Below are 18,691 nucleotides of genomic sequence, written 5' to 3'. Positions count from 1 at the left end.
CGCTCGGCCCCTCCTCCTTTCTGCTGGGGCCGTGTGCACATGAGACGTTCAGGAACATCCTTGGAGCTCGTACATAAGACAGTTAACAGATTTAAAGTTTAAAAAGACTTTATTGATACAACACAAACACGACAGACAGAAATAAAAACACACTAAATCATAATCATCATCTAATAATGGTCTAATAATCACAAAAACATGTTATGTATTTTATGTCTAATCTTTATAATAAGTCAATGTTCTGATCGGTCATGTTTATATCCTTGTGTTGTGTTGTATTGTGTGTGTGTGTGTGTGTGTGTGTGTGTGTGTGTGTGTGTGTGTGTGTGTGTGTGTGTGTGTGTGTGTGTGTGTGTGTGTGTGTGTGTAGTGCCGTGTGCAGACCTCGTGTGTCGCAGAGGAGGAAAACAAACACACTTTGAGCTCGGAGGTGAGTTTGAGCTCCGGCGGTCATTCCGCTCTTTTCTCCGCGCAGCAGTCTCACCGCCGCCGGCCTGCGGAGCCGCTCCGTCCCGATGTGTCACCCGGAGAGGAGGCTCCGTGGAGCGGACAGTCTCCCGCTGTTACCCCGCTGTGGAACATATGCTAACCTGTTACCATGCTAGCTGACAGTGTGACCGCTCCGGGCCTGTTGACAGGCCGACTGTCCCGCACACTGAGCAGGGAGATCCGCTGAGCCGCGGCCGAGGAGGAGGCACCGTCAGCCCGGGTGAAGCGAAGTTGTTCCGGGGGAGCAGCCGCACAGAACCACCTGTCAGCGGCTTCAGACCGCGGGCAGCCCGGGGGGGCGGTGCTGCCTCTGAGGGCTGCTGGTTAGATAACAAAAAGAACAACTAGAACTTAATACAGAAGAACATATGAAGAACAGAGACTTTGACAGAGTGAACTTCCATTGGAGGAGTCCGTCTCTGACACAACAGATCAGAAAATAGCCAGAAAAACAGGTTGCACGTGAATGCACCATCAGATATAAACAGGTTATAAGTTTGAACAAAATGTTTGTAACTTATTATGACGTCATTAATCATCACTGACAGCTGCAGATCACATGACCGATAGTGACACACCTGTAACATGTCGAGCGTTGCATTGTGGGATTGTTCATGTTGGACTTTACTGTCTGTCCTATTGTGGAATTTAAGGAGAGCAACGTGTTAACACCCTGTCTGTCTCTCTGTCTGTCTCTCTGTCTCCCTTACCTGTCTGTCTGTCTGTCTGTCCAGCCGTTGCCGTGGTGATGAGCAGTAACGAGTGTTTCAGTTGTGGCCGTAGTGGTCACTGGGCAAAGAACTGTCCAAGCGGTGGTCGAGGACGAGGGAGAGGACGCGGCAGAGGCAAAGGTGACACAAACACTTCAAATATTATTTCATTTTATCTAATATTATATTATGTTATTTTATTATATTATATTTATGTGGTCTTGAAGTTGTAGATTATCAACGTTTAATAACAACACTACAGCTCTGAGCACCTGGCCTTCAAAATAAAAGTCTTTTTAAACAGACTTTCTCATTGTATACGAGAAACATTTTACACCATCAAAGACCAAAACAAAGAGCCACAATGTAAACAAACAACACAAACTTTCAGCAGCACCAACACACATTTACTTCATGTTCTTCTGTTCTCTACATGTTAGATTCTAAGGTTCTGTCAGATTCACTCACTGACTTCATCAACTCAAATCTTCTTAAATAAAACAAAACAGAACCTCAAACCAGCTTCAAGAACATAGAAGAACATAGAACAAGTCTTTTATTCTTCTTTTCTTTATGCTCATGTTTGTAATATTAAATTATTATTATTATTATTATTATTATTATTATTATTATTATTATTATTATTATTATTATCCCGGTATGATTTCAGAATGACTTAATTTGTTATTTTCCATCCTCAAATAATATCTTTTTTTTTTTACAGTGTGCTCGTGTAGGAGAGATTTACTATGTGTAGTATTAGTAAAAGTACTTATTTACTTTCATAAGGTCAGTACTGAGGTAACAGTGCATAGTTACTTTCATAAGTAAAAGTACTTGGTTACTTTGTGTTGGTGGGAGTAGATGCATGAAAGTGTGTGAAGCTGAAAACTGATCAGACTTTTGATCAGACTTATCTGGTTCTGTTGTTTCAGATCTGTTCTGTTATCGCTGTGGAGAACTTGGACACGTGGCCCGAGACTGTGAGAGGACAGAGGACGGTGAGGAGACACACACACACACACACACACACACACACACACACACACACCACCAGGTGAGTTTAGATTTTCCTTTAGTAATATGAGGATTTCGCCCTCAGTACTGGACTGCAGGCGCTCTGACTGTGATGTGTCTGTGTGAAGCTGAATGGAGTGATGTGATTGGCTGCTGTCATCCTGCAGCCTGTTATAACTGTGGCAGAGGAGGTCACATCTCCAGAGACTGTAAGGAGCCCAAGAAGGAGCGCGAGCAGCTGTGCTACAACTGTGGGAAGGCGGGGCATATGGCCCGCGACTGTAACCACGCCCATGAGCAGAAGTGCTACTCCTGCGGTGGCTTCGGACACATCCAGAAATGCTGCGAGAAGGTCAAGTGCTACAGGTGAGCTAATGCTACAGGTGAGCTAATGCTACAGGTGAGCTAACAGCTACAGGTGAGCTAACAGCTACAGGTGAGCTAATGCTACAGGTAGGCTAACAGCTACAGGTAAACTGACAGCTACAGGCAAGCTAATACTATAAGTAGGCTAACAGATACAGATAAACTAAAAGAAGAGTCGTCCTGTTAGCTGCTAACAATGTTAGCTTTGTAGCCGGTGTCAGCAGTGTTACCTGTTTCAGTAGTGTTAGCAGTGTTAGCCCTGTTAGCTGTGTTAACATTGTAACCTTTGTGTCTGTGGCTGCAGGTGCGGGGAGACCGGCCATGTTGCAGTTCAGTGCAGCAAGTCGTCAGAGTTGAACTGTTATAACTGCGGGAAATCGGGTCACCTGGCCAAAGAGTGCACCATCGAGGCCACAGCCTAGCTGCTGCTTCCGCCCCCACCCTCGCCCTCTTTATCTCTTCTTCCTTTCTCTTTATTCTTTCCCTGTGATCCTCCTCTTCTCATTGGTCCAGAGGCCTGTCAGTCAGCCTCGAAGCAGCCAGTCAGAGCAGGTGGGGGGTTTTTGGGGGGGGCGGACACGAAGAAAACAAAAACGACTTTCTTCTGAGAAAAAACAGAATGTGTGTTTTTAGTTTGGTAGCGATGTCATGACGTACGAAGCTTTGTTTAAGATCCTTTCTGCCCAGCCAATTGGCTGAGAGAGTAGAGCAAGTGAAGAAAAAAAAAGAGTAAGCCCCTCCCCTAATTTCTAAAGTGGTTGGGATGGGGGGAAAATAAGTGACGGAAGGTTCTTTCTTCCAACACAGCGATTAACTTTATTTTATTGTTCTGGACAAAACCCAGCTTGTCTGATAGAAATGTGATTGGCCCCGACTCCAGCAAACAGCCAGTCATCTTGCAGGCGTGGCCACATCATTCCCACATGGAATGAACGAGCCAATCAGAACAGATCACAGTGAATGGCAAAAGGAACATGAATGATTAATATTTTAAAGGTGCTTTCTGTTGCTGTTTGGACCAGAGGGAGCAACTCACTGACAGAGAATAAAACATTTTTAACAAAAACAACACTTTTAAGTCTGGAGAATGTTTTCACAAAAAAAAAAAATAATAAAATAAAAAATCCAAATGTTATTTTTGTACAATTTATCACATAGAGCGACTGTGAACATGTGGTTTGGTTGTTCTGCAGACTGTGACTTTAAACCTGACAATAAAAACATGGAGGACGAGGAGGAGACGCACTGTCTGAGCTCTTTATTTCACTTTTATTTCTATTTTATTTTAATTTATTCACATTGTTCATATGATTTGTTTTCTGTTCGTAGTGATTTTCACAACGTTCAATTAATTAATATTAACCCCTTCACTCACACGTTAGTTGAAAAATATAATCAATAGTAAAAAATAAAATATTTTTATTTATTTTATTTTAGATTTTGTATAATTCTGTGTTATAGTCTTTCTTTTTATTTTTTTTATTTTATTTTTACTATGTTGTAGTTTTCCTATGTATTTTTTTTTTTTTTTTCATTTATTTCATTTCTGTCGCGGCTGCAGGATCAGACTTTTCCAGTAGATGGCAGTAATGTGAAATAAAACCGTCAGAAACAGGAAACAGGAGAAGAAGACGGAGGTGACGTGTTTCCTGTTTGTGTCGGCGCGTGTGGATCGTTTCTTCACTTCATCGTTGATTGTTTCTTTGGAAATACACAGAAATTTGAGCAGCAGAGATGGTGAGAGCATTTTCATCCTCACTCTGACGCCTTTTAACTGCCTCAAACAGTTAGCATTAGCATGCTAACCTGTTAAGACTTTTGCCGTTGGTCTTGAGCTAACTTAGCAGCTAGCGGCTCCGTTCAGTGAAGCTTCAGCAGACATGATTTAATAAAGTTCATAAACTGCAAATCTGATTCACACTCTGATGAAGTCACAGATTTTTGAATGGAGTTTGGTGTGAGCTGGGAACCAGTTAGTTTGACGACCAGTTCGGACAGAACGCTGGTCAGAATTTAATATTAATACAATGAAAATAATCATCAGCAAAACACACAGACTGAAATCGACTTACTGAGACTCTGAGCTACAGTTAGCAAAGCAAACTCACTGTGATTGGTTAGTCTCAAAACATAATATTATTATTTTATTAAATATATGACGAATTTTTTATCATTTTAGATTATCAGGAAGTCCTCAGCGTCTCTTCACTGAGACACTGAGCTCAGCCAAACAGTGTGTGATAAAATTACTGAATTTTAAATGAAGTTTGGTGAGACCTGGCTGTAGCTGTCCTAGCTGACTACAGTAGGATTATTGAAGATAGTTAATAATAATAATAATAATAGATAATAGATAATAGATAATAAATAAATATTAGGTTAAATCTTTAATGAAATCTGTGATTGGTTGGTCCAAATGCAGAGATTAAAAGTTTTAAGACTAGCGCTGAGCAGAAAGTCTTCAGAGGTCAGTCACACTCTCTGTGATGTCACATATTTCTGGTGTGAGTCTGGCTGCAGTTGTCCTATCACAACCTCAGTTTAACACAGTGCCAGCTCTGATTGGTTGTTCAGTCAGCCAGTCTCGGTCAGGGAGAAAGTGTTAGATTTTTGAATGGAGTTTGGTGTGAGCTGGTTGTAGCTGTCCACCTGATCCTCAGGTAGTTGACACCTTTACAATAATAAATGTTTGTGTCTTAGCCATCATCTGATTGATCAATTGATAATCAGCAGATTCATGTATTTTCATTGTCCTAACTGACCTCTGTATCTGTTCCTCTAGGCGAGAAATGCTGAGAAGGCCATGTAAGTACAGACACTGTGTGAGTGAGTGAGAGAGAGAGAGAGAGAGAGAGTGGATCAGCTGATTCTCTTGATTACTCATTTAGTTTATTAAACATCAGAAAATATGAGAAACATTTTTTTCCACCAAACCCCATTCAGTATTCTGTCGTTTTAAGATGTTTGAAAAGAGACATCACTGATTATCAATGTAATTAGTTTTCTGCTGATCAATGAGTCAATTAATCAGCTGGTTTCAGGTCAAATGTTGACTCACTAAAGAGACAGGAGCTCTTAAGGAACAAACAGGACTGCCATGTTCCACTGTGGTCCTCTAACAGTGTTCCTCTGTCACGTCTCTCAGGACGGCGCTGGCTCGGTTCAGACAGGCTCAGCTGGAGGAGGGAAAAGTCAAGGTCAGGTTCTTCTCTGGGTTCTCCTCTGTGTTCTTTTCTCTGGGTTCTCCTCTGGGTTCTCCTCTGTTATCTTCTCTAGTAGAGAATATAATGTCATTGAAAATAAATTATCAACCAATATTGACCAGCTGCAGTGTCTTGGTATCAGCTGCCTGCCTCTGATCATAGTCTGACCCATCTGTCTCTGACCCGTCTGTCTCTAACCTGTCTGTATCTGACCTGTCTGTCTCTGACCTGTCTGTCTCTGACCCGTCTGTCTCTGACCCGTCTGTCTCTGACCTGTCTGTATCTGACCTGTCTCTCTGACCTGTCTGTCTCTCTGACCCGTCTCTCTGACCTGTCTGTCTCTCTGACCTGTCTGTCTCTCTGACCTGTCTCTCTCTGACCTGTCTGTCTCTCTGACCGTCTCTGACCTGTCTCTCTGACCTGTCTCTCTGTGACCTGTCTGTCTGTGACCTGTCTCTCTGGCCTGTCTGTCTGACCCGTCTCTCTGACCTGTCTGTCTCTGACCTGTCTCTCTGACCTGTCTCTCTGACCCGTCTCTCTGACCTGTCTGTCTGACCTGTCTGTCTCTGACCTGTCTGTCTGACCTGTCTCTCTGGCCTGTCTGTCTGACCTGTCTGTCTGACCTGTCTGTCTCTCTGACCCATCTCTCTGACCTGTCTGTCTGACCTGTCTGTCTCTGACCTGTCTCTCTGACCCGTCTCTCTGACCTGTCTGTCTGACCTGTCTGTCTCTCTGACCTGTCTGTCTCTGACCTGTCTGTCTCTCTGACCTGTCTCTCTGACCTGTCTCTCTTTGACCTGTCTGTCTCTCTGACCTGTCTCTCTGACCTGTCTGTCATTGACCTGTCTGTATCTGACCCGTCTGTATCTGACCTGTCTGTCTGACCTGTCTGTCTCTGACCTGTCTGTATCTGACCCGTCTGTATCTGACCTGTCTGTCTGACCTGTCTGTCTCTGACCTGTCTGTCTCTGACCCGTCTCTCTGACCTGTCTGTATCTGACCTGTCTCTCTGACCCGTCTGTATCTGACCCGTCTGTATCTGACCTGTCTGTCTGACCTGTCTGTCTCTCTGACCTGTCTCTCTGACCTGTCTGTCTTTGACCTGTCTGTATCTGACCCGTCTGTATCTGACCTGTCTGTCTGACCTGTCTGTATCTGACCTGTCTGTCTCTGACCTGTCTGTCTCTGACCTGTCTGTCTGACCTGTCTGTATCTGACCTGTCTGTCTCTGACCTGTCTCTCTGACCTGTCTGTCTCTGACCTGTCTGTCTGACCTGTCTGTCTCTCTGACCTGTCTCTCTGACCTGTCTGTCTGACCTGTCTGTCTCTGACCTGTCTGTCTCTGACCTGTCTGTCTCTGACCCGTCTCTCTGACCTGTCTGTCTCTGACCCGTCTCTCTGACCCGTCTGTCTCTGACCTGTCTGTATCTGACCCGTCTGTATCTGACCTGTCTGTCTGACCTGTCTCTCTGACCTGTCTGTCTCTCTGACCCGTCTCTCTGACCTGTCTCTCTGACCTGTCTGTCTGCAGGAGAGGAGACCCTTCCTGGCGTCAGAGTGCAGTGAACTTCCTAAAGCAGAGAAATGGAGACGACAGGTAACAAACTCTTCTGTAGTTCTGCTCAGTTCTTTAATTCATATGAATGAAACTCGACACTGCAGAGACTCAGGACACAACAGAATGTTTTCTTTAATGATGTCTCTGATCAGCTGATACAGATGTTTACCTGCCTGTCTTCTGGAGGACAGACTCGTCCACCTGTGATCCGTCCACCATTAATCATAAAGATCATTTTTTATGAACTGACCATCAGATCTACAGATTAACTGACACCTCACTCCCCCTCACTCCTCCTCACTCCCCCCCCCCCACTCCTCCTCCTCCTCACTCCTCCTCCCCCTCACTCCTCCTCACTCCTCCTCCTCCTCACTCCTCCTCACTCCCCCTCCTCCTCACTCCTCCTCCTCCTCACTCCTCCTCACTCCCCCTCCCCCTCACTCCTCCTCCCCCTCACTCCTCCTCACTCCTCCTCCCCCTCACTCTTCCTCGTCCTCACTCCTCCTCCCCCTCACTCCTCCTCGTCCTCACTCCTCCTGACTCCTCTTCACTCCTCCTCCCCCTCACTCCTCCTCGTCCTCACTCCTCCTCACTCCTCCTCACGTCCTCCTCCTCACTCCTCGTTCTCCTCACTCCTCACTCCTCCTCACTCCTCTTCACTCCTCCTCCTCACTCCTCGTTCTCCTCACTCCTCACTCCTCTTCACTCCTCACTCCTCCTCCTCACTCCTCTTCACTCCTCACTCCTCTTCACTCCTCCTTCTCCTCACTGCTCCTCACTCCTCTTCACTCCTCCTCCTTCTCACTCCTCCTCACTCCTCCTCACTCCTCCTCCTCCTTCTCACTCCTCCTCACTCCTCCTCCTCCTCCTCCTCTCACTCCTCCTCACTCCTCCTCCTTCTCACTCCTCCTCCTCCTTCTCACTCCTTCTCACCCCACTCCTCCTCCTCCTCCTCACTCCTCCTCACTCCTCCTCCTCCTCCTCCTTCTCCTCCGTCTCACTCCTCCTCCTCCTCCTCCTCACTTCTCACTCCTTCTCACTCCTCCTCCTCACTCCTCCTCCTCCTCCTCCTCACTCCTCCTCCTCCTCCTCCTCACTTCTCACTCCTTCTCACTCCTCCTCCTCACTCCTTCTCACTCCTCCTCCTCACTCCTCCTCCTCACTCCTCCTCCTCCTCCTCCTCACTCCTCCTCCTCACTCCTCCTCCTTCTCCTCCTTCTCACTCCTCCTCCTCCTCCTCCTCCTCCTCACTTCTCACTCCTTCTCACTCCTCCTCCTCACTCCTCCTCCTCCTCACTCCTCTCACTCCTCCTCCTCATCCTCCTCCTCCTCCTCCTCTCCTCCTCCCTCCTCACTCCTCCTCACCTCCTCACTCCTCCTCCCTCACTCCTCCTCACTCCTCCTCCTCCTCCTCACTCCTCCTCCTCCTCCTCCTCCTCCTCCTCCTCACTCCTCCTCCTCCTCCTCCTCCTCCTCCTCCCCTCCTCCTCCTCCTCCTCACTCCTTCTCACTCCTCCTCACTCCTCCTCCTCACTCCTCCTCCTCCTCACTCCTCCTCCTCACTCCTCCTCACTCCTCCTCCTTCTCCTCCTCCTCCCTCCTCCTCCTCCTCCTCCTTCCTCACTCCTCCTCCTTCCCCTCCTCCTCTTCACTCCTCCTCCTCACTCCTCCTCCTCCTCCTCCTCCTCACTCCTCCTCCTCCTCCTCCTCCTCCTCCTCCTCACTCCTCCTCCTCCTCCTCCTCCTCCCTCATCCTCCTCACTCCTCCTCCTCCTCCTCCTCCTCACTCCTCCTCCTCACTCCTCCTCCCTCCTCCCTCCTCTCACTCCTCCTCCTCCTCCCCTCACTCCCACTCCTCCTCCTCCTCCTCCTCACTCCTCCTCACTCCTCCTCCTCCTCTCCTCCTCACTCCTCACTCCTCCTCCTCCTCCTCCTCCTCCTCACTCCTCCTCCTCACTCCTCCTCCTCCTCACTCCTCTTCACTCCTCCTCCTCACTCCTCCTCCTCACTCCTCCTCACTCCTCCTCCTCCTCCTCACTCCTCCTCCCTGGGACAGTCTGCAGGACGGCAGACTGGAAGAACTTGGAGGAACGAGGAAACATCAGATAATAAATGTGGGATGAACCCGTGTGTCACTGATTACGTGACAACATGAAGTAGTGTTTGTTAGTGAGGTGCATCTTGGGAGTTGTAGTTGACTTCAGTGTTCAGACTGTTTATAACTGTGTGTGTGTGTGTGTGTGTGTGTGTGTGTGTGTGTGTGTTTCAGATCATCAGTGAGATCTCAAAGAAAGTGGCTCAGATCCAGAATGGTGAGGATGATGATGATGATGATGATGATGATAATGATGATGATGCTGTTTATTTTTGAGACAGAATACATTTTACCAGTGAACACAGTATTCTGACAGTATTTGTATAAAACTGCCCGGCTGTAGATTTTCTCTCTGTGTGGGCGGAGACCAGTGAACACAGTATTCTGACAGTATTTGTATAAAACTGCCCGGCTGTAGATTTTCTCTCTGTGTGGGCGGAGCTGGTCATCATGGCAACATGAGAAACAACAACAACAACAACAACAACAACAACAACAACAACAACACACACTCAGGAGCTCTGCAGCTTTTACTGTCAGAATTCACCATCACCACAGACAGGCATCAGTCTCACCCTCTATCACACACACTGTCTGTCTTTCCCTGACCTGTCTGTCTCTCACCTGTCTGTCACTAGCTGGTCTCGGGGAGTTCAGGATTCGGGATCTGAATGATGAGATCAACAAGCTGCTGAGAGAGAAGGGTCACTGGGAGGTCCGGATCAAAGAGCTGGGAGGACCCGACTACGCTGTAAGTAACTAAAGCAGTAACTGTAACTAAAGCAGTATTGTATTTTATTTATTCTAATGTTTCTTTCTATAGGGAAGATTATGTAGCATAAAGACCACACATGACATCATTTGTAGGCGGAGCTAATTTCTAATGTCTGTCCTCAGCTGGACCCTCAAATTCAAAAAGCTCCTGGTGACTAAACGTTTTATTAAATGTAGACGTCGACTCTCACGTCTTCCAGACTCGACAAAATGTTCCATGTTTTCATTTGTCAGCGTCGTCGCAGTGAGCAGCTGTTTTATTTTTTAAAGTGTCTGAGTCTCTTAATGTTGATCAAAACACACATTTTAAACCATAATTCTTATTGATCTTTGATTTAGAAGGACGACAGAGTCCACATGTTCTGATCGAGACACATCTGATAGAAATATTGAATGAATTTGTCTGAAAATATAAAGTTTACCAGAGTTTGAGCAGCATTCTCACCTTCCTAAACCAGGAAGTGAGACAGGGGTCCTTATGTACAGCTGACTCTTTTTATGCCTGATTAAATCATCTGGGACACAACTTTATCTTTAAAGGTCCAACATTTTCATAAAGAAATATACTTTAAAACAAAGATGATTATAATCTAACATTTTTACACCTCAGTTATCAGCAGGTGTTGTTAGTTTGAGATTTAACACATTTTAAATTGATTGAATTTGTAAATTATTTTCTGTTTTCTGACACAGAGACAGTTTACAAAAGCAAAACAAAATCTGTTATAATTTACTTATTTCATATATATAAATCATTAAAGAAAACATTTTCTCCAAAAAAAATTTGTAGTTAGTTATTTTTTCTTCTTCATTGGACTTTGTCTCTTGTCTTTTGTCTCAGTTCTCTATAAATAAAACAAACACAGGACAAACTATTAACAATAAAGCAACAGATGATTCACTTTCATTGTTGATTAATCTGTTGATTATTTTCTTGATCAATTAATTAATCCTCCTCTGTGTGCTCCATGTTTGGACTTATTTTTCAACTCTTTTCTGTAACAGTTATTTTCATTATTGATTAATCTGTCAGTGATTTTTTCCACTGATTGATTAGTTGTTTAGTCCAAGATGACGTCCTCAAATGAAACCATAAAATATTCACATTAAAGAAACTGAATTCAAAAATTTTACTTCTGACAAAAAATGACTAAAACCAATTAATTGATTATCAAAATAGTTGGCAATAAATTTTATAAATGATTAATTGTTGCAGCTCTGGAAACAGCCAGTTTGAACCTGTGGGTCCAGGACAGAACCCTGAACCCTGTGGGTCCAGGACAGAACCCTGTGGTTCTCCTGATTATTAATAAGGGTCTCAAACCAAACCATTTATTGGATGTTCTTGTGATGTTCTTGATGTTTGTGAGTTTCAGTCACTTACTGATGATGTGTTTCAGGTATTGTTTGTTTGTTTGTTTGTTTGTTTATTTGTTTGTTTGTTTGTTCAGAGAGTGGGTCCGAAGATGTTGGATCACGAGGGGAAGGAGGTTCCCGGGAATCGTGGGTATAAATATTTCGGAGCTGCCAGAGACCTTCCTGGAGTCAGAGAGCTGTTTGAGAAGGAGCGTATGTAACCTCTGTCTTCACTTCCTGTTTTATTTCATACCATCATCACTGTCCTGTTCTGTGATTGGTCCTCACTGATCATCTGGTTCCCAGCTGCCCCGGCATTGAGGAAGACGAGGGCGGAGCTGATGAAGGACGTGGACGCAGAGTATTACGGCTACAGGGACGAAGACGACGGCGTGCTGCTTCCTCTGGAGGCTCAGTACGAGAAACAAGGTGGGTTATTTAATTTATTCTGTCAGATTATTTAATAACAGAGTCAGAATATTTATACACACAGCAGCATGAATTAATTACTTGTGTGTTTATGTTGTGGGTTTTCTTTGTGTGTACTGTGTGTGTATTTTGTCTACTGTGTGTATACTGTGTGTGTACTGTGTGTGTACTGTGTGTATACTGTGTGTGTACTGTGTGTGTATACTGTGTGTGTACTGTGTGTGTATACTGTGTGTGTACTGTGTGTGTACTGTGTGTATACTGTGTGTGTACTGTGTGTGTACTGTGTGTGTACTGTGTGTATACTGTGTGTGTACTGTGTGTATACTGTGTGTGTACTGTGTGTATACTGTGTGTGTACTGTGTGTGTATTTTGTCTGCTGTGTGTGTACTGTGTGTGTATTTTGTCTACTGTGTGTGTACTGTGTGTATACTGTGTGTATACTGTGTGTGTACTGTGTGTATACTGTGTGTGTACTGTGTGTGTACTGTGTGTATACTGTGTGTGTACTGTGTGTGTACTGTGTGTGTACTGTGTGTATACTGTGTGTATACTGTGTGTGTACTGTGTGTATACTGTGTGTGTACTGTGTGTGTACTGTGTGTGTACTGTGTGCAGCGGTGTTGGAGGCAGTGCAGAGGTGGAGGACAGAGAAGGAGTCTCGTCTGTCAGGAGACAAACAGGAAGAAGAGGAGGAGGAGGAGAGCATCTACACCGTCCACAACGAAGAGGTGAACTGTCCCTTTATATTCCAGATGTTGCTGAACCAGCTGGTCCTAACTGGTCTCAGTCTGTGAGTCCAGTCTTTAGACCAGGGGTGTCAAACTTACAGCCCGCGAGCCAAAACCGGCCCGCCAGACAGTCCGATCCGGCCCAGTCCAAAGTGTGAAAATTACAGAGAAGACATTAATTTTAGGATTGAAATGATTCCTAGAGTAATTTGAGTAATTAGAGTAATTTGATTACTAAAATCTGTTTAAACCTGTACAGCTGTTCATCACACTGTGTTTGACATGTGGAGTCATTAAAGACCAGAGTATTGATGAATTCTGATGTAATTTGTTATCACACAGCTGCAGCATCTGTCCTCTCTGTCAGTGCAGCTCCTCCACACACAGTACAGACACACGCTCACAGTACAGACACACACACACACACACACACAGTACAGACACACACACACACACAGTACAGACACACGCACACAGTACAGACACACACACACACACAGTACAGACACACGCACACAGTACAGACACACACACACACAAACACACACACACACAGTACAGACACACACACACACACACACACACAGTACAGACACACGCTCACAGTACAGACACACACACACAGTACAGACACACACACACAGTACAGACACACACACACACGCACACAGTACAGACACACACACACACAAACACACACACACACAGTACAGACACACACACACACACAGTACAGACACACACACACAAACACACACACACACACAGTACAGACACACGCTCACAGTACAGACACACACACACAGTACAGACACACACACACACACACACACAGTACAGACACACACACACACACACACACACACACACAGTACAGACACACGCACACACACACACACACAGTACAGACACACGCACGCACACACACACACGCAGTACAGACACACACAGACACACACACACACACACAGTACAGACACACACACACACAGTACAGATACACGCACACAGTACAGACACACACACACACACAGTACAGACACACACACATACAGTAAAGACACACACACAGTACAGACACACACACACAGTACAGACACACACACACACACACACAGTACAGACACACGCACACACACACACACACACACAGTACAGACACACGCACACACACACACACACAGTACAGACGCACGCACGCACACACACACACACACACACACACACACACACACAGTACAGACACACACACACACAGTACAGACACACGCACACAGTACAGATACACACACACAGTACAGACACACACACACACACAGTACAGACACACACACACACACAGTACAGACACACACACACACAGTACAGATACACACACACGTACAGTACAGACACACACGTACAGTACAGACACACATGTACAGTACAGACACGGACACACACGTACAGTACAGACACACACGTACAGTACAAACACACACACACAGTACAGACACACACACACACAGTACAGACACACATGTACAGTACAGACACACACATACAGTACAGACACACACACACAGTACAGACACACACGTACAATACAGACACACACACACACAGTACAGACACACACACAGTACAGACACACACGTACAGTATAGACACACAGAGGAGGTCAGTGATTCTCTGACTCTGATTCAGTTTTCACAGCAGCAGAGAAGCTGCTTGTGGAGGAGACTGTTGTTAATGACAACACAAACTAACGTGATGCTTAATGACATCATCACCAACCAGATGTAATTATAAGATTAAATAACTATAAGGAGGCCTGTACATTAAACAGGAGAGTCTGATCAGAGCTTCTCACAGCAGAGTGACCAAACCAAAACCCTTGTTGTTTCCATGGATACAGTGAATAAGGATGTCTGCACAGCAAAAATGAAATAATTAACTTAAATAAATGTGTAACAACATGTTATTTATGATGGTAAAGGTCAACTTGGTTAGTTAACTCCATCTTTAGACAGAGATGTTTGACAGTGGAACATCGTCCAACTTCCTGTTTAGGACATGATGGACACAATGACCAAGTGTTTTCCAACGTCTGATGAGACAAATATTAAGTCTGGTTGGATAAAGATGAAAAAACGGAACGATTTTATCCACAGAAACATCTGCCTGTCTCTGACCTGTCTGTCTCTCTGACCTGTCTGTCTCTGACCTGTCTGTCTCTGACCTGTCTGTCTCTATATCCTGCCTGTCTCTAACCTGCCTGTCTCTGACCTGTCTGTCTCTCTAACCTGCCTGTCTCTGACCTGTCTGTCTCTCTGACCTGTCTGTCTCTGACCTGTCTGTCTCTCTGACCTGCCTGTCTCTCACCTGTCTGTCTCTCTGACCTGTCTGTCTCTAACCTGCCTGTCTCTATATCCTGCCTGTCTCTAACCTGTCTGTCTCTGACCTGTCTGTCTCTATATCCTGCCTGTCTCTAACCTGTCTGTCTCTGACCTGTCTGTCTCTCTGACCTGTCTGTCTCTGACCTGTCTGTCTCTGACCTGCCTGTCTCTGACCTGTCTGTCTCTCTGACCTGTCTGTCTCTGACCTGTCTGTCTCTCTGACCTGCCTGTCTCTAACCTGCCTGTCTCTGACCTGTCTGTCTCTCTAACCTGTCTGTCTCTGACGTGTCTGTCTCTCTGACCTGTCTGTCTCTGACCTGTCTGTCTCTCTGACCTGCCTGTCTCTCTGACCTGTCTGTCTCTGACCTGTCTATCTCTGACCTGTCTGTCTCTCTGACCTGTCTGTCTCTGATCTGTCTCTCTCTCTGACCTGTCTGTCTCTGACCTGTCTGTCTCTCTGACCTGCCTGTCTCTCTAACCTGTCTGTCTCTGACGTGTCTGTCTCTCTGACCTGTCTGTCTCTGACCTGTCTGTCTCTCTGACCTGCCTGTCTCTCTGACCTGTCTGTCTCTCTGACCTGTCTGTCTCTGACCTGTCTGTCTCTCTGACCTGTCTGTCTCTCTAACCTGCCTGTCTCTCTGACCTGTCTGTCTCTGACCTGTCTGTCTCTCTGACCTGCCTGTCTCTGACCTGCCTGTCTCTGACCTGTCTGTCTCTGACCTGTCTGTCTCTCTGACCTGTCTGTCTCTCTGACCTGCCTGTCTCTGACCTGTCTGTCTCTCTGACCTGTCTGTCTCTGACCTGTCTGTCTCTCTGACCTGTCTGTCTCTCTAACCTGCCTGTCTCTCTGACCTGTCTGTCTCTGACCTGTCTGTCTCTCTGACCTGCCTGTCTCTGACCTGCCTGTCTCTGACCTGTCTGTCTCTGACCTGTCTGTCTCTCTGACCTGTCTGTCTCTCTGACCTGCCTGTCTCTGACCTGCCTGTCTCTGACCTGTCTGTCTCTCTGACCTGTCTGTCTCTCTGACCTGTCTGTCTCTGACCTGTCTGTCTCTCTGACCTGTCTGTCTCTGACCTGTCTGTCTCTCTGACCTGTCTGTCTCTGACCTGTCTGTCTCTCTGACCTGCCTGTCTCTGACCTGCCTGTCTCTGACCTGTCTGTCTCTGACCTGTCTGTCTCTCTGACCTGCCTGTCTCTGACCTGCCTGTCTCTGACCTGTCTGTCTCTCTGACCTGTCTGTGTCTGACCTGTCTGTCTCTCTGACCTGTCTGTCTCTGACCTGTCTGTCTCTCTGACCTGCCTGTCTCTGACCTGCCTGTCTCTGACCTGTCTGTCTCTCTGACCTGGAGGAGATTGTGAAGTTGTCAGATCTACATGTGTAACTTTCCTGTCAGTGAGGTGCGTTTGTTTTGTTTGTGTGTGCAGCCTGATGATGAGGAGAGCCGGGAGGAGCAGGAGGGAGAGGAGGGAGGAGTCACCTTCATCGCACACGTACCTGTTCCCTCACAGAAAGAGGTGAGACACACACACACACTGAACACACACACCATCTCTGTACCTGGACTTTTCGTCACACCTGTCTGTGTCCTGATAAGACGACAGACTCATCAACACGTCCACAGACCGTCTGTGTTGATGAGCTCAGCAGCCAATTTGGATTTTCAGGCTGAGGTTGAAGTTCCTCCAACTTTCTGAGTCAGAAAGCTTTAGGGGACGTTCCTGTCTGTCTCTCTCTCTGACCTATGTGTCTGTGACTTGTCTATCTGTCTCTGACCTGTCTGTCTCTGACCTGTCTGTCTCTCAGGTGGAGGAGGCTCTGGTCAGGAGGAAGAAGATGGAGCTGTTGGAACGTTATGCCAGCGAAGCTCTTCAGGCCCAGAGTCAGACAGCCAGAACCCTGCTGGGACTGTGACCTGTCTGTCTGTCTGTCTGTCTGTCTGTCTGTCTGTCTGCCTCCAACTCTGTTTTGTTCTCCACATGTTTCTTAATAAAACCTTGTTACGCTCAGTTGGTTCTTGTTGTGTTTTGTTCGTCAGATTTGAATGAATCTGCAGAAACTCTGACAGACGCACGCACGCACACACACACACACACACACACACACACACACACAGTACAGACACACACACACACACACACACACACAGTACAGACACACGCACACAGTACAGATACACACACACAGTACAGACACACACACACACACAGTACAGACACACACACAGTACAGACACACACACACACAGTACAGATACACACACACGTACAGTACAGACACACACGTACAGTACAGACACACATGTACAGTACAGACACGGACACACACGTACAGTACAGACACACACGTACAGTACAAACACACACACAGTACAGACACACACACACACAGTACAGACACACATGTACAGTACAGACACACACATACAGTACAGACACACACACACAGTACAGACACACACGTACAATACAGACACACACACACACAGTACAGACACACACACACAGTACAGACACACACGTACAGTATAGACACACAGAGGAGGTCAGTGATTCTCTGACTCTGATTCAGTTTTCACAGCAGCAGAGAAGCTGCTTGTGGAGGAGACTGTTGTTAATGACAACACAAACTAACGTGATGCTTAATGACATCATCACCAACCAGATGTAATTATAAGATTAAATAACTATAAGGAGGCCTGTACATTAAACAGGAGAGTCTGATCAGAGCTTCTCACAGCAGAGTGACCAAACCAAAACCCTTGTTGTTTCCATGGATACAGTGAATAAGGATGTCTGCACAGCAAAAATGAAATAATTAACTTAAATAAATGTGTAACAACATGTTATTTATGATGGTAAAGGTCAACTTGGTTAGTTAACTCCATCTTTAGACAGAGATGTTTGACAGTGGAACATCGTCCAACTTCCTGTTTAGGACATGATGGACACAATGACCAAGTGTTTTCCAACGTCTGATGAGACAAATATTAAGTCTGGTTGGATAAAGATGAAAAAACGGAACGATTTTATCCACAGAAACATCTGCCTGTCTCTGACCTGTCTGTCTCTCTGACCTGTCTGTCTCTGACCTGTCTGTCTCTGACCTGTCTGTCTCTATATCCTGCCTGTCTCTAACCTGCCTGTCTCTGACCTGTCTGTCTCTCTAACCTGCCTGTCTCTGACCTGTCTGTCTCTCTGACCTGTCTGTCTCTGACCTGTCTGTCTCTCTGACCTGCCTGTCTCTCACCTGTCTGTCTCTCTGACCTGTCTGTCTCTAACCTGCCTGTCTCTATATCCTGCCTGTCTCTAACCTGTCTGTCTCTGACCTGTCTGTCTCTATATCCTGCCTGTCTCTAACCTGTCTGTCTCTGACCTGTCTGTCTCTCTGACCTGTCTGTCTCTGACCTGTCTGTCTCTGACCTGCCTGTCTCTGACCTGTCTGTCTCTCTGACCTGTCTGTCTCTGACCTGTCTGTCTCTCTGACCTGCCTGTCTCTAACCTGCCTGTCTCTGACCTGTCTGTCTCTCTAACCTGTCTGTCTCTGACGTGTCTGTCTCTCTGACCTGTCTGTCTCTGACCTGTCT

General features: G+C 46.1%; 2 protein-coding genes across 4 annotated transcripts; both read left to right on the top strand.

Annotated features, from left to right (window-relative positions):
• Positions 1 to 311: 311 nt before the first annotated feature.
• On the top strand, positions 312 to 3,823 carry cnbpb (CCHC-type zinc finger, nucleic acid binding protein b). 3 transcript variants are annotated; one of them, XM_084742365.1, is made up of 5 exons: positions 312 to 430; positions 1,224 to 1,340; positions 2,135 to 2,200; positions 2,384 to 2,582; positions 2,887 to 3,823. In XM_084742365.1, the coding sequence occupies exons 2-5, from the start codon at positions 1,238 to 1,240 to the stop codon at positions 3,002 to 3,004; spliced, it is 486 nt and encodes a 161-aa protein (XP_084598491.1). In that variant the 5' UTR covers positions 312 to 430; positions 1,224 to 1,237; the 3' UTR covers positions 3,005 to 3,823. The 3 variants fall into 3 exon arrangements, with proteins under 3 accessions (XP_084598491.1, XP_084598475.1, XP_084598484.1); XM_084742349.1 differs by having other exon boundaries at positions 320 to 430; positions 2,345 to 2,582; XM_084742358.1 differs by lacking the exon at positions 312 to 430 and adding an exon at positions 437 to 977 and having other exon boundaries at positions 2,345 to 2,582.
• A 361-nt stretch (positions 3,824 to 4,184) lies between these two features.
• isy1 (ISY1 spliceosome associated protein) lies at positions 4,185 to 17,114 on the top strand. The gene is made up of 11 exons (XM_084742426.1): positions 4,185 to 4,319; positions 5,365 to 5,387; positions 5,728 to 5,779; positions 7,317 to 7,382; positions 9,613 to 9,655; positions 10,077 to 10,189; positions 11,664 to 11,781; positions 11,875 to 11,997; positions 12,617 to 12,729; positions 16,533 to 16,622; positions 16,912 to 17,114. Exons 1-11 carry the CDS (start codon positions 4,317 to 4,319, stop codon positions 17,017 to 17,019), a joined length of 852 nt encoding a protein of 283 aa, XP_084598552.1. The 5' UTR covers positions 4,185 to 4,316; the 3' UTR covers positions 17,020 to 17,114.
• Positions 17,115 to 18,691: the final 1,577 nt, after the last annotated feature.

The sequence above is a fragment of the Lutjanus erythropterus genome, chromosome 2, assembly GCF_056507025.1.
Source record: "Lutjanus erythropterus isolate fLutEry1 chromosome 2, fLutEry1.hap2, whole genome shotgun sequence".
Lineage (NCBI taxonomy): Eukaryota > Metazoa > Chordata > Actinopteri > Lutjaniformes > Lutjanidae > Lutjanus > Lutjanus erythropterus.
Note: the sequence above shows the minus strand (reverse complement) of the source record. Positions and strands in the feature narration are given on the sequence as shown.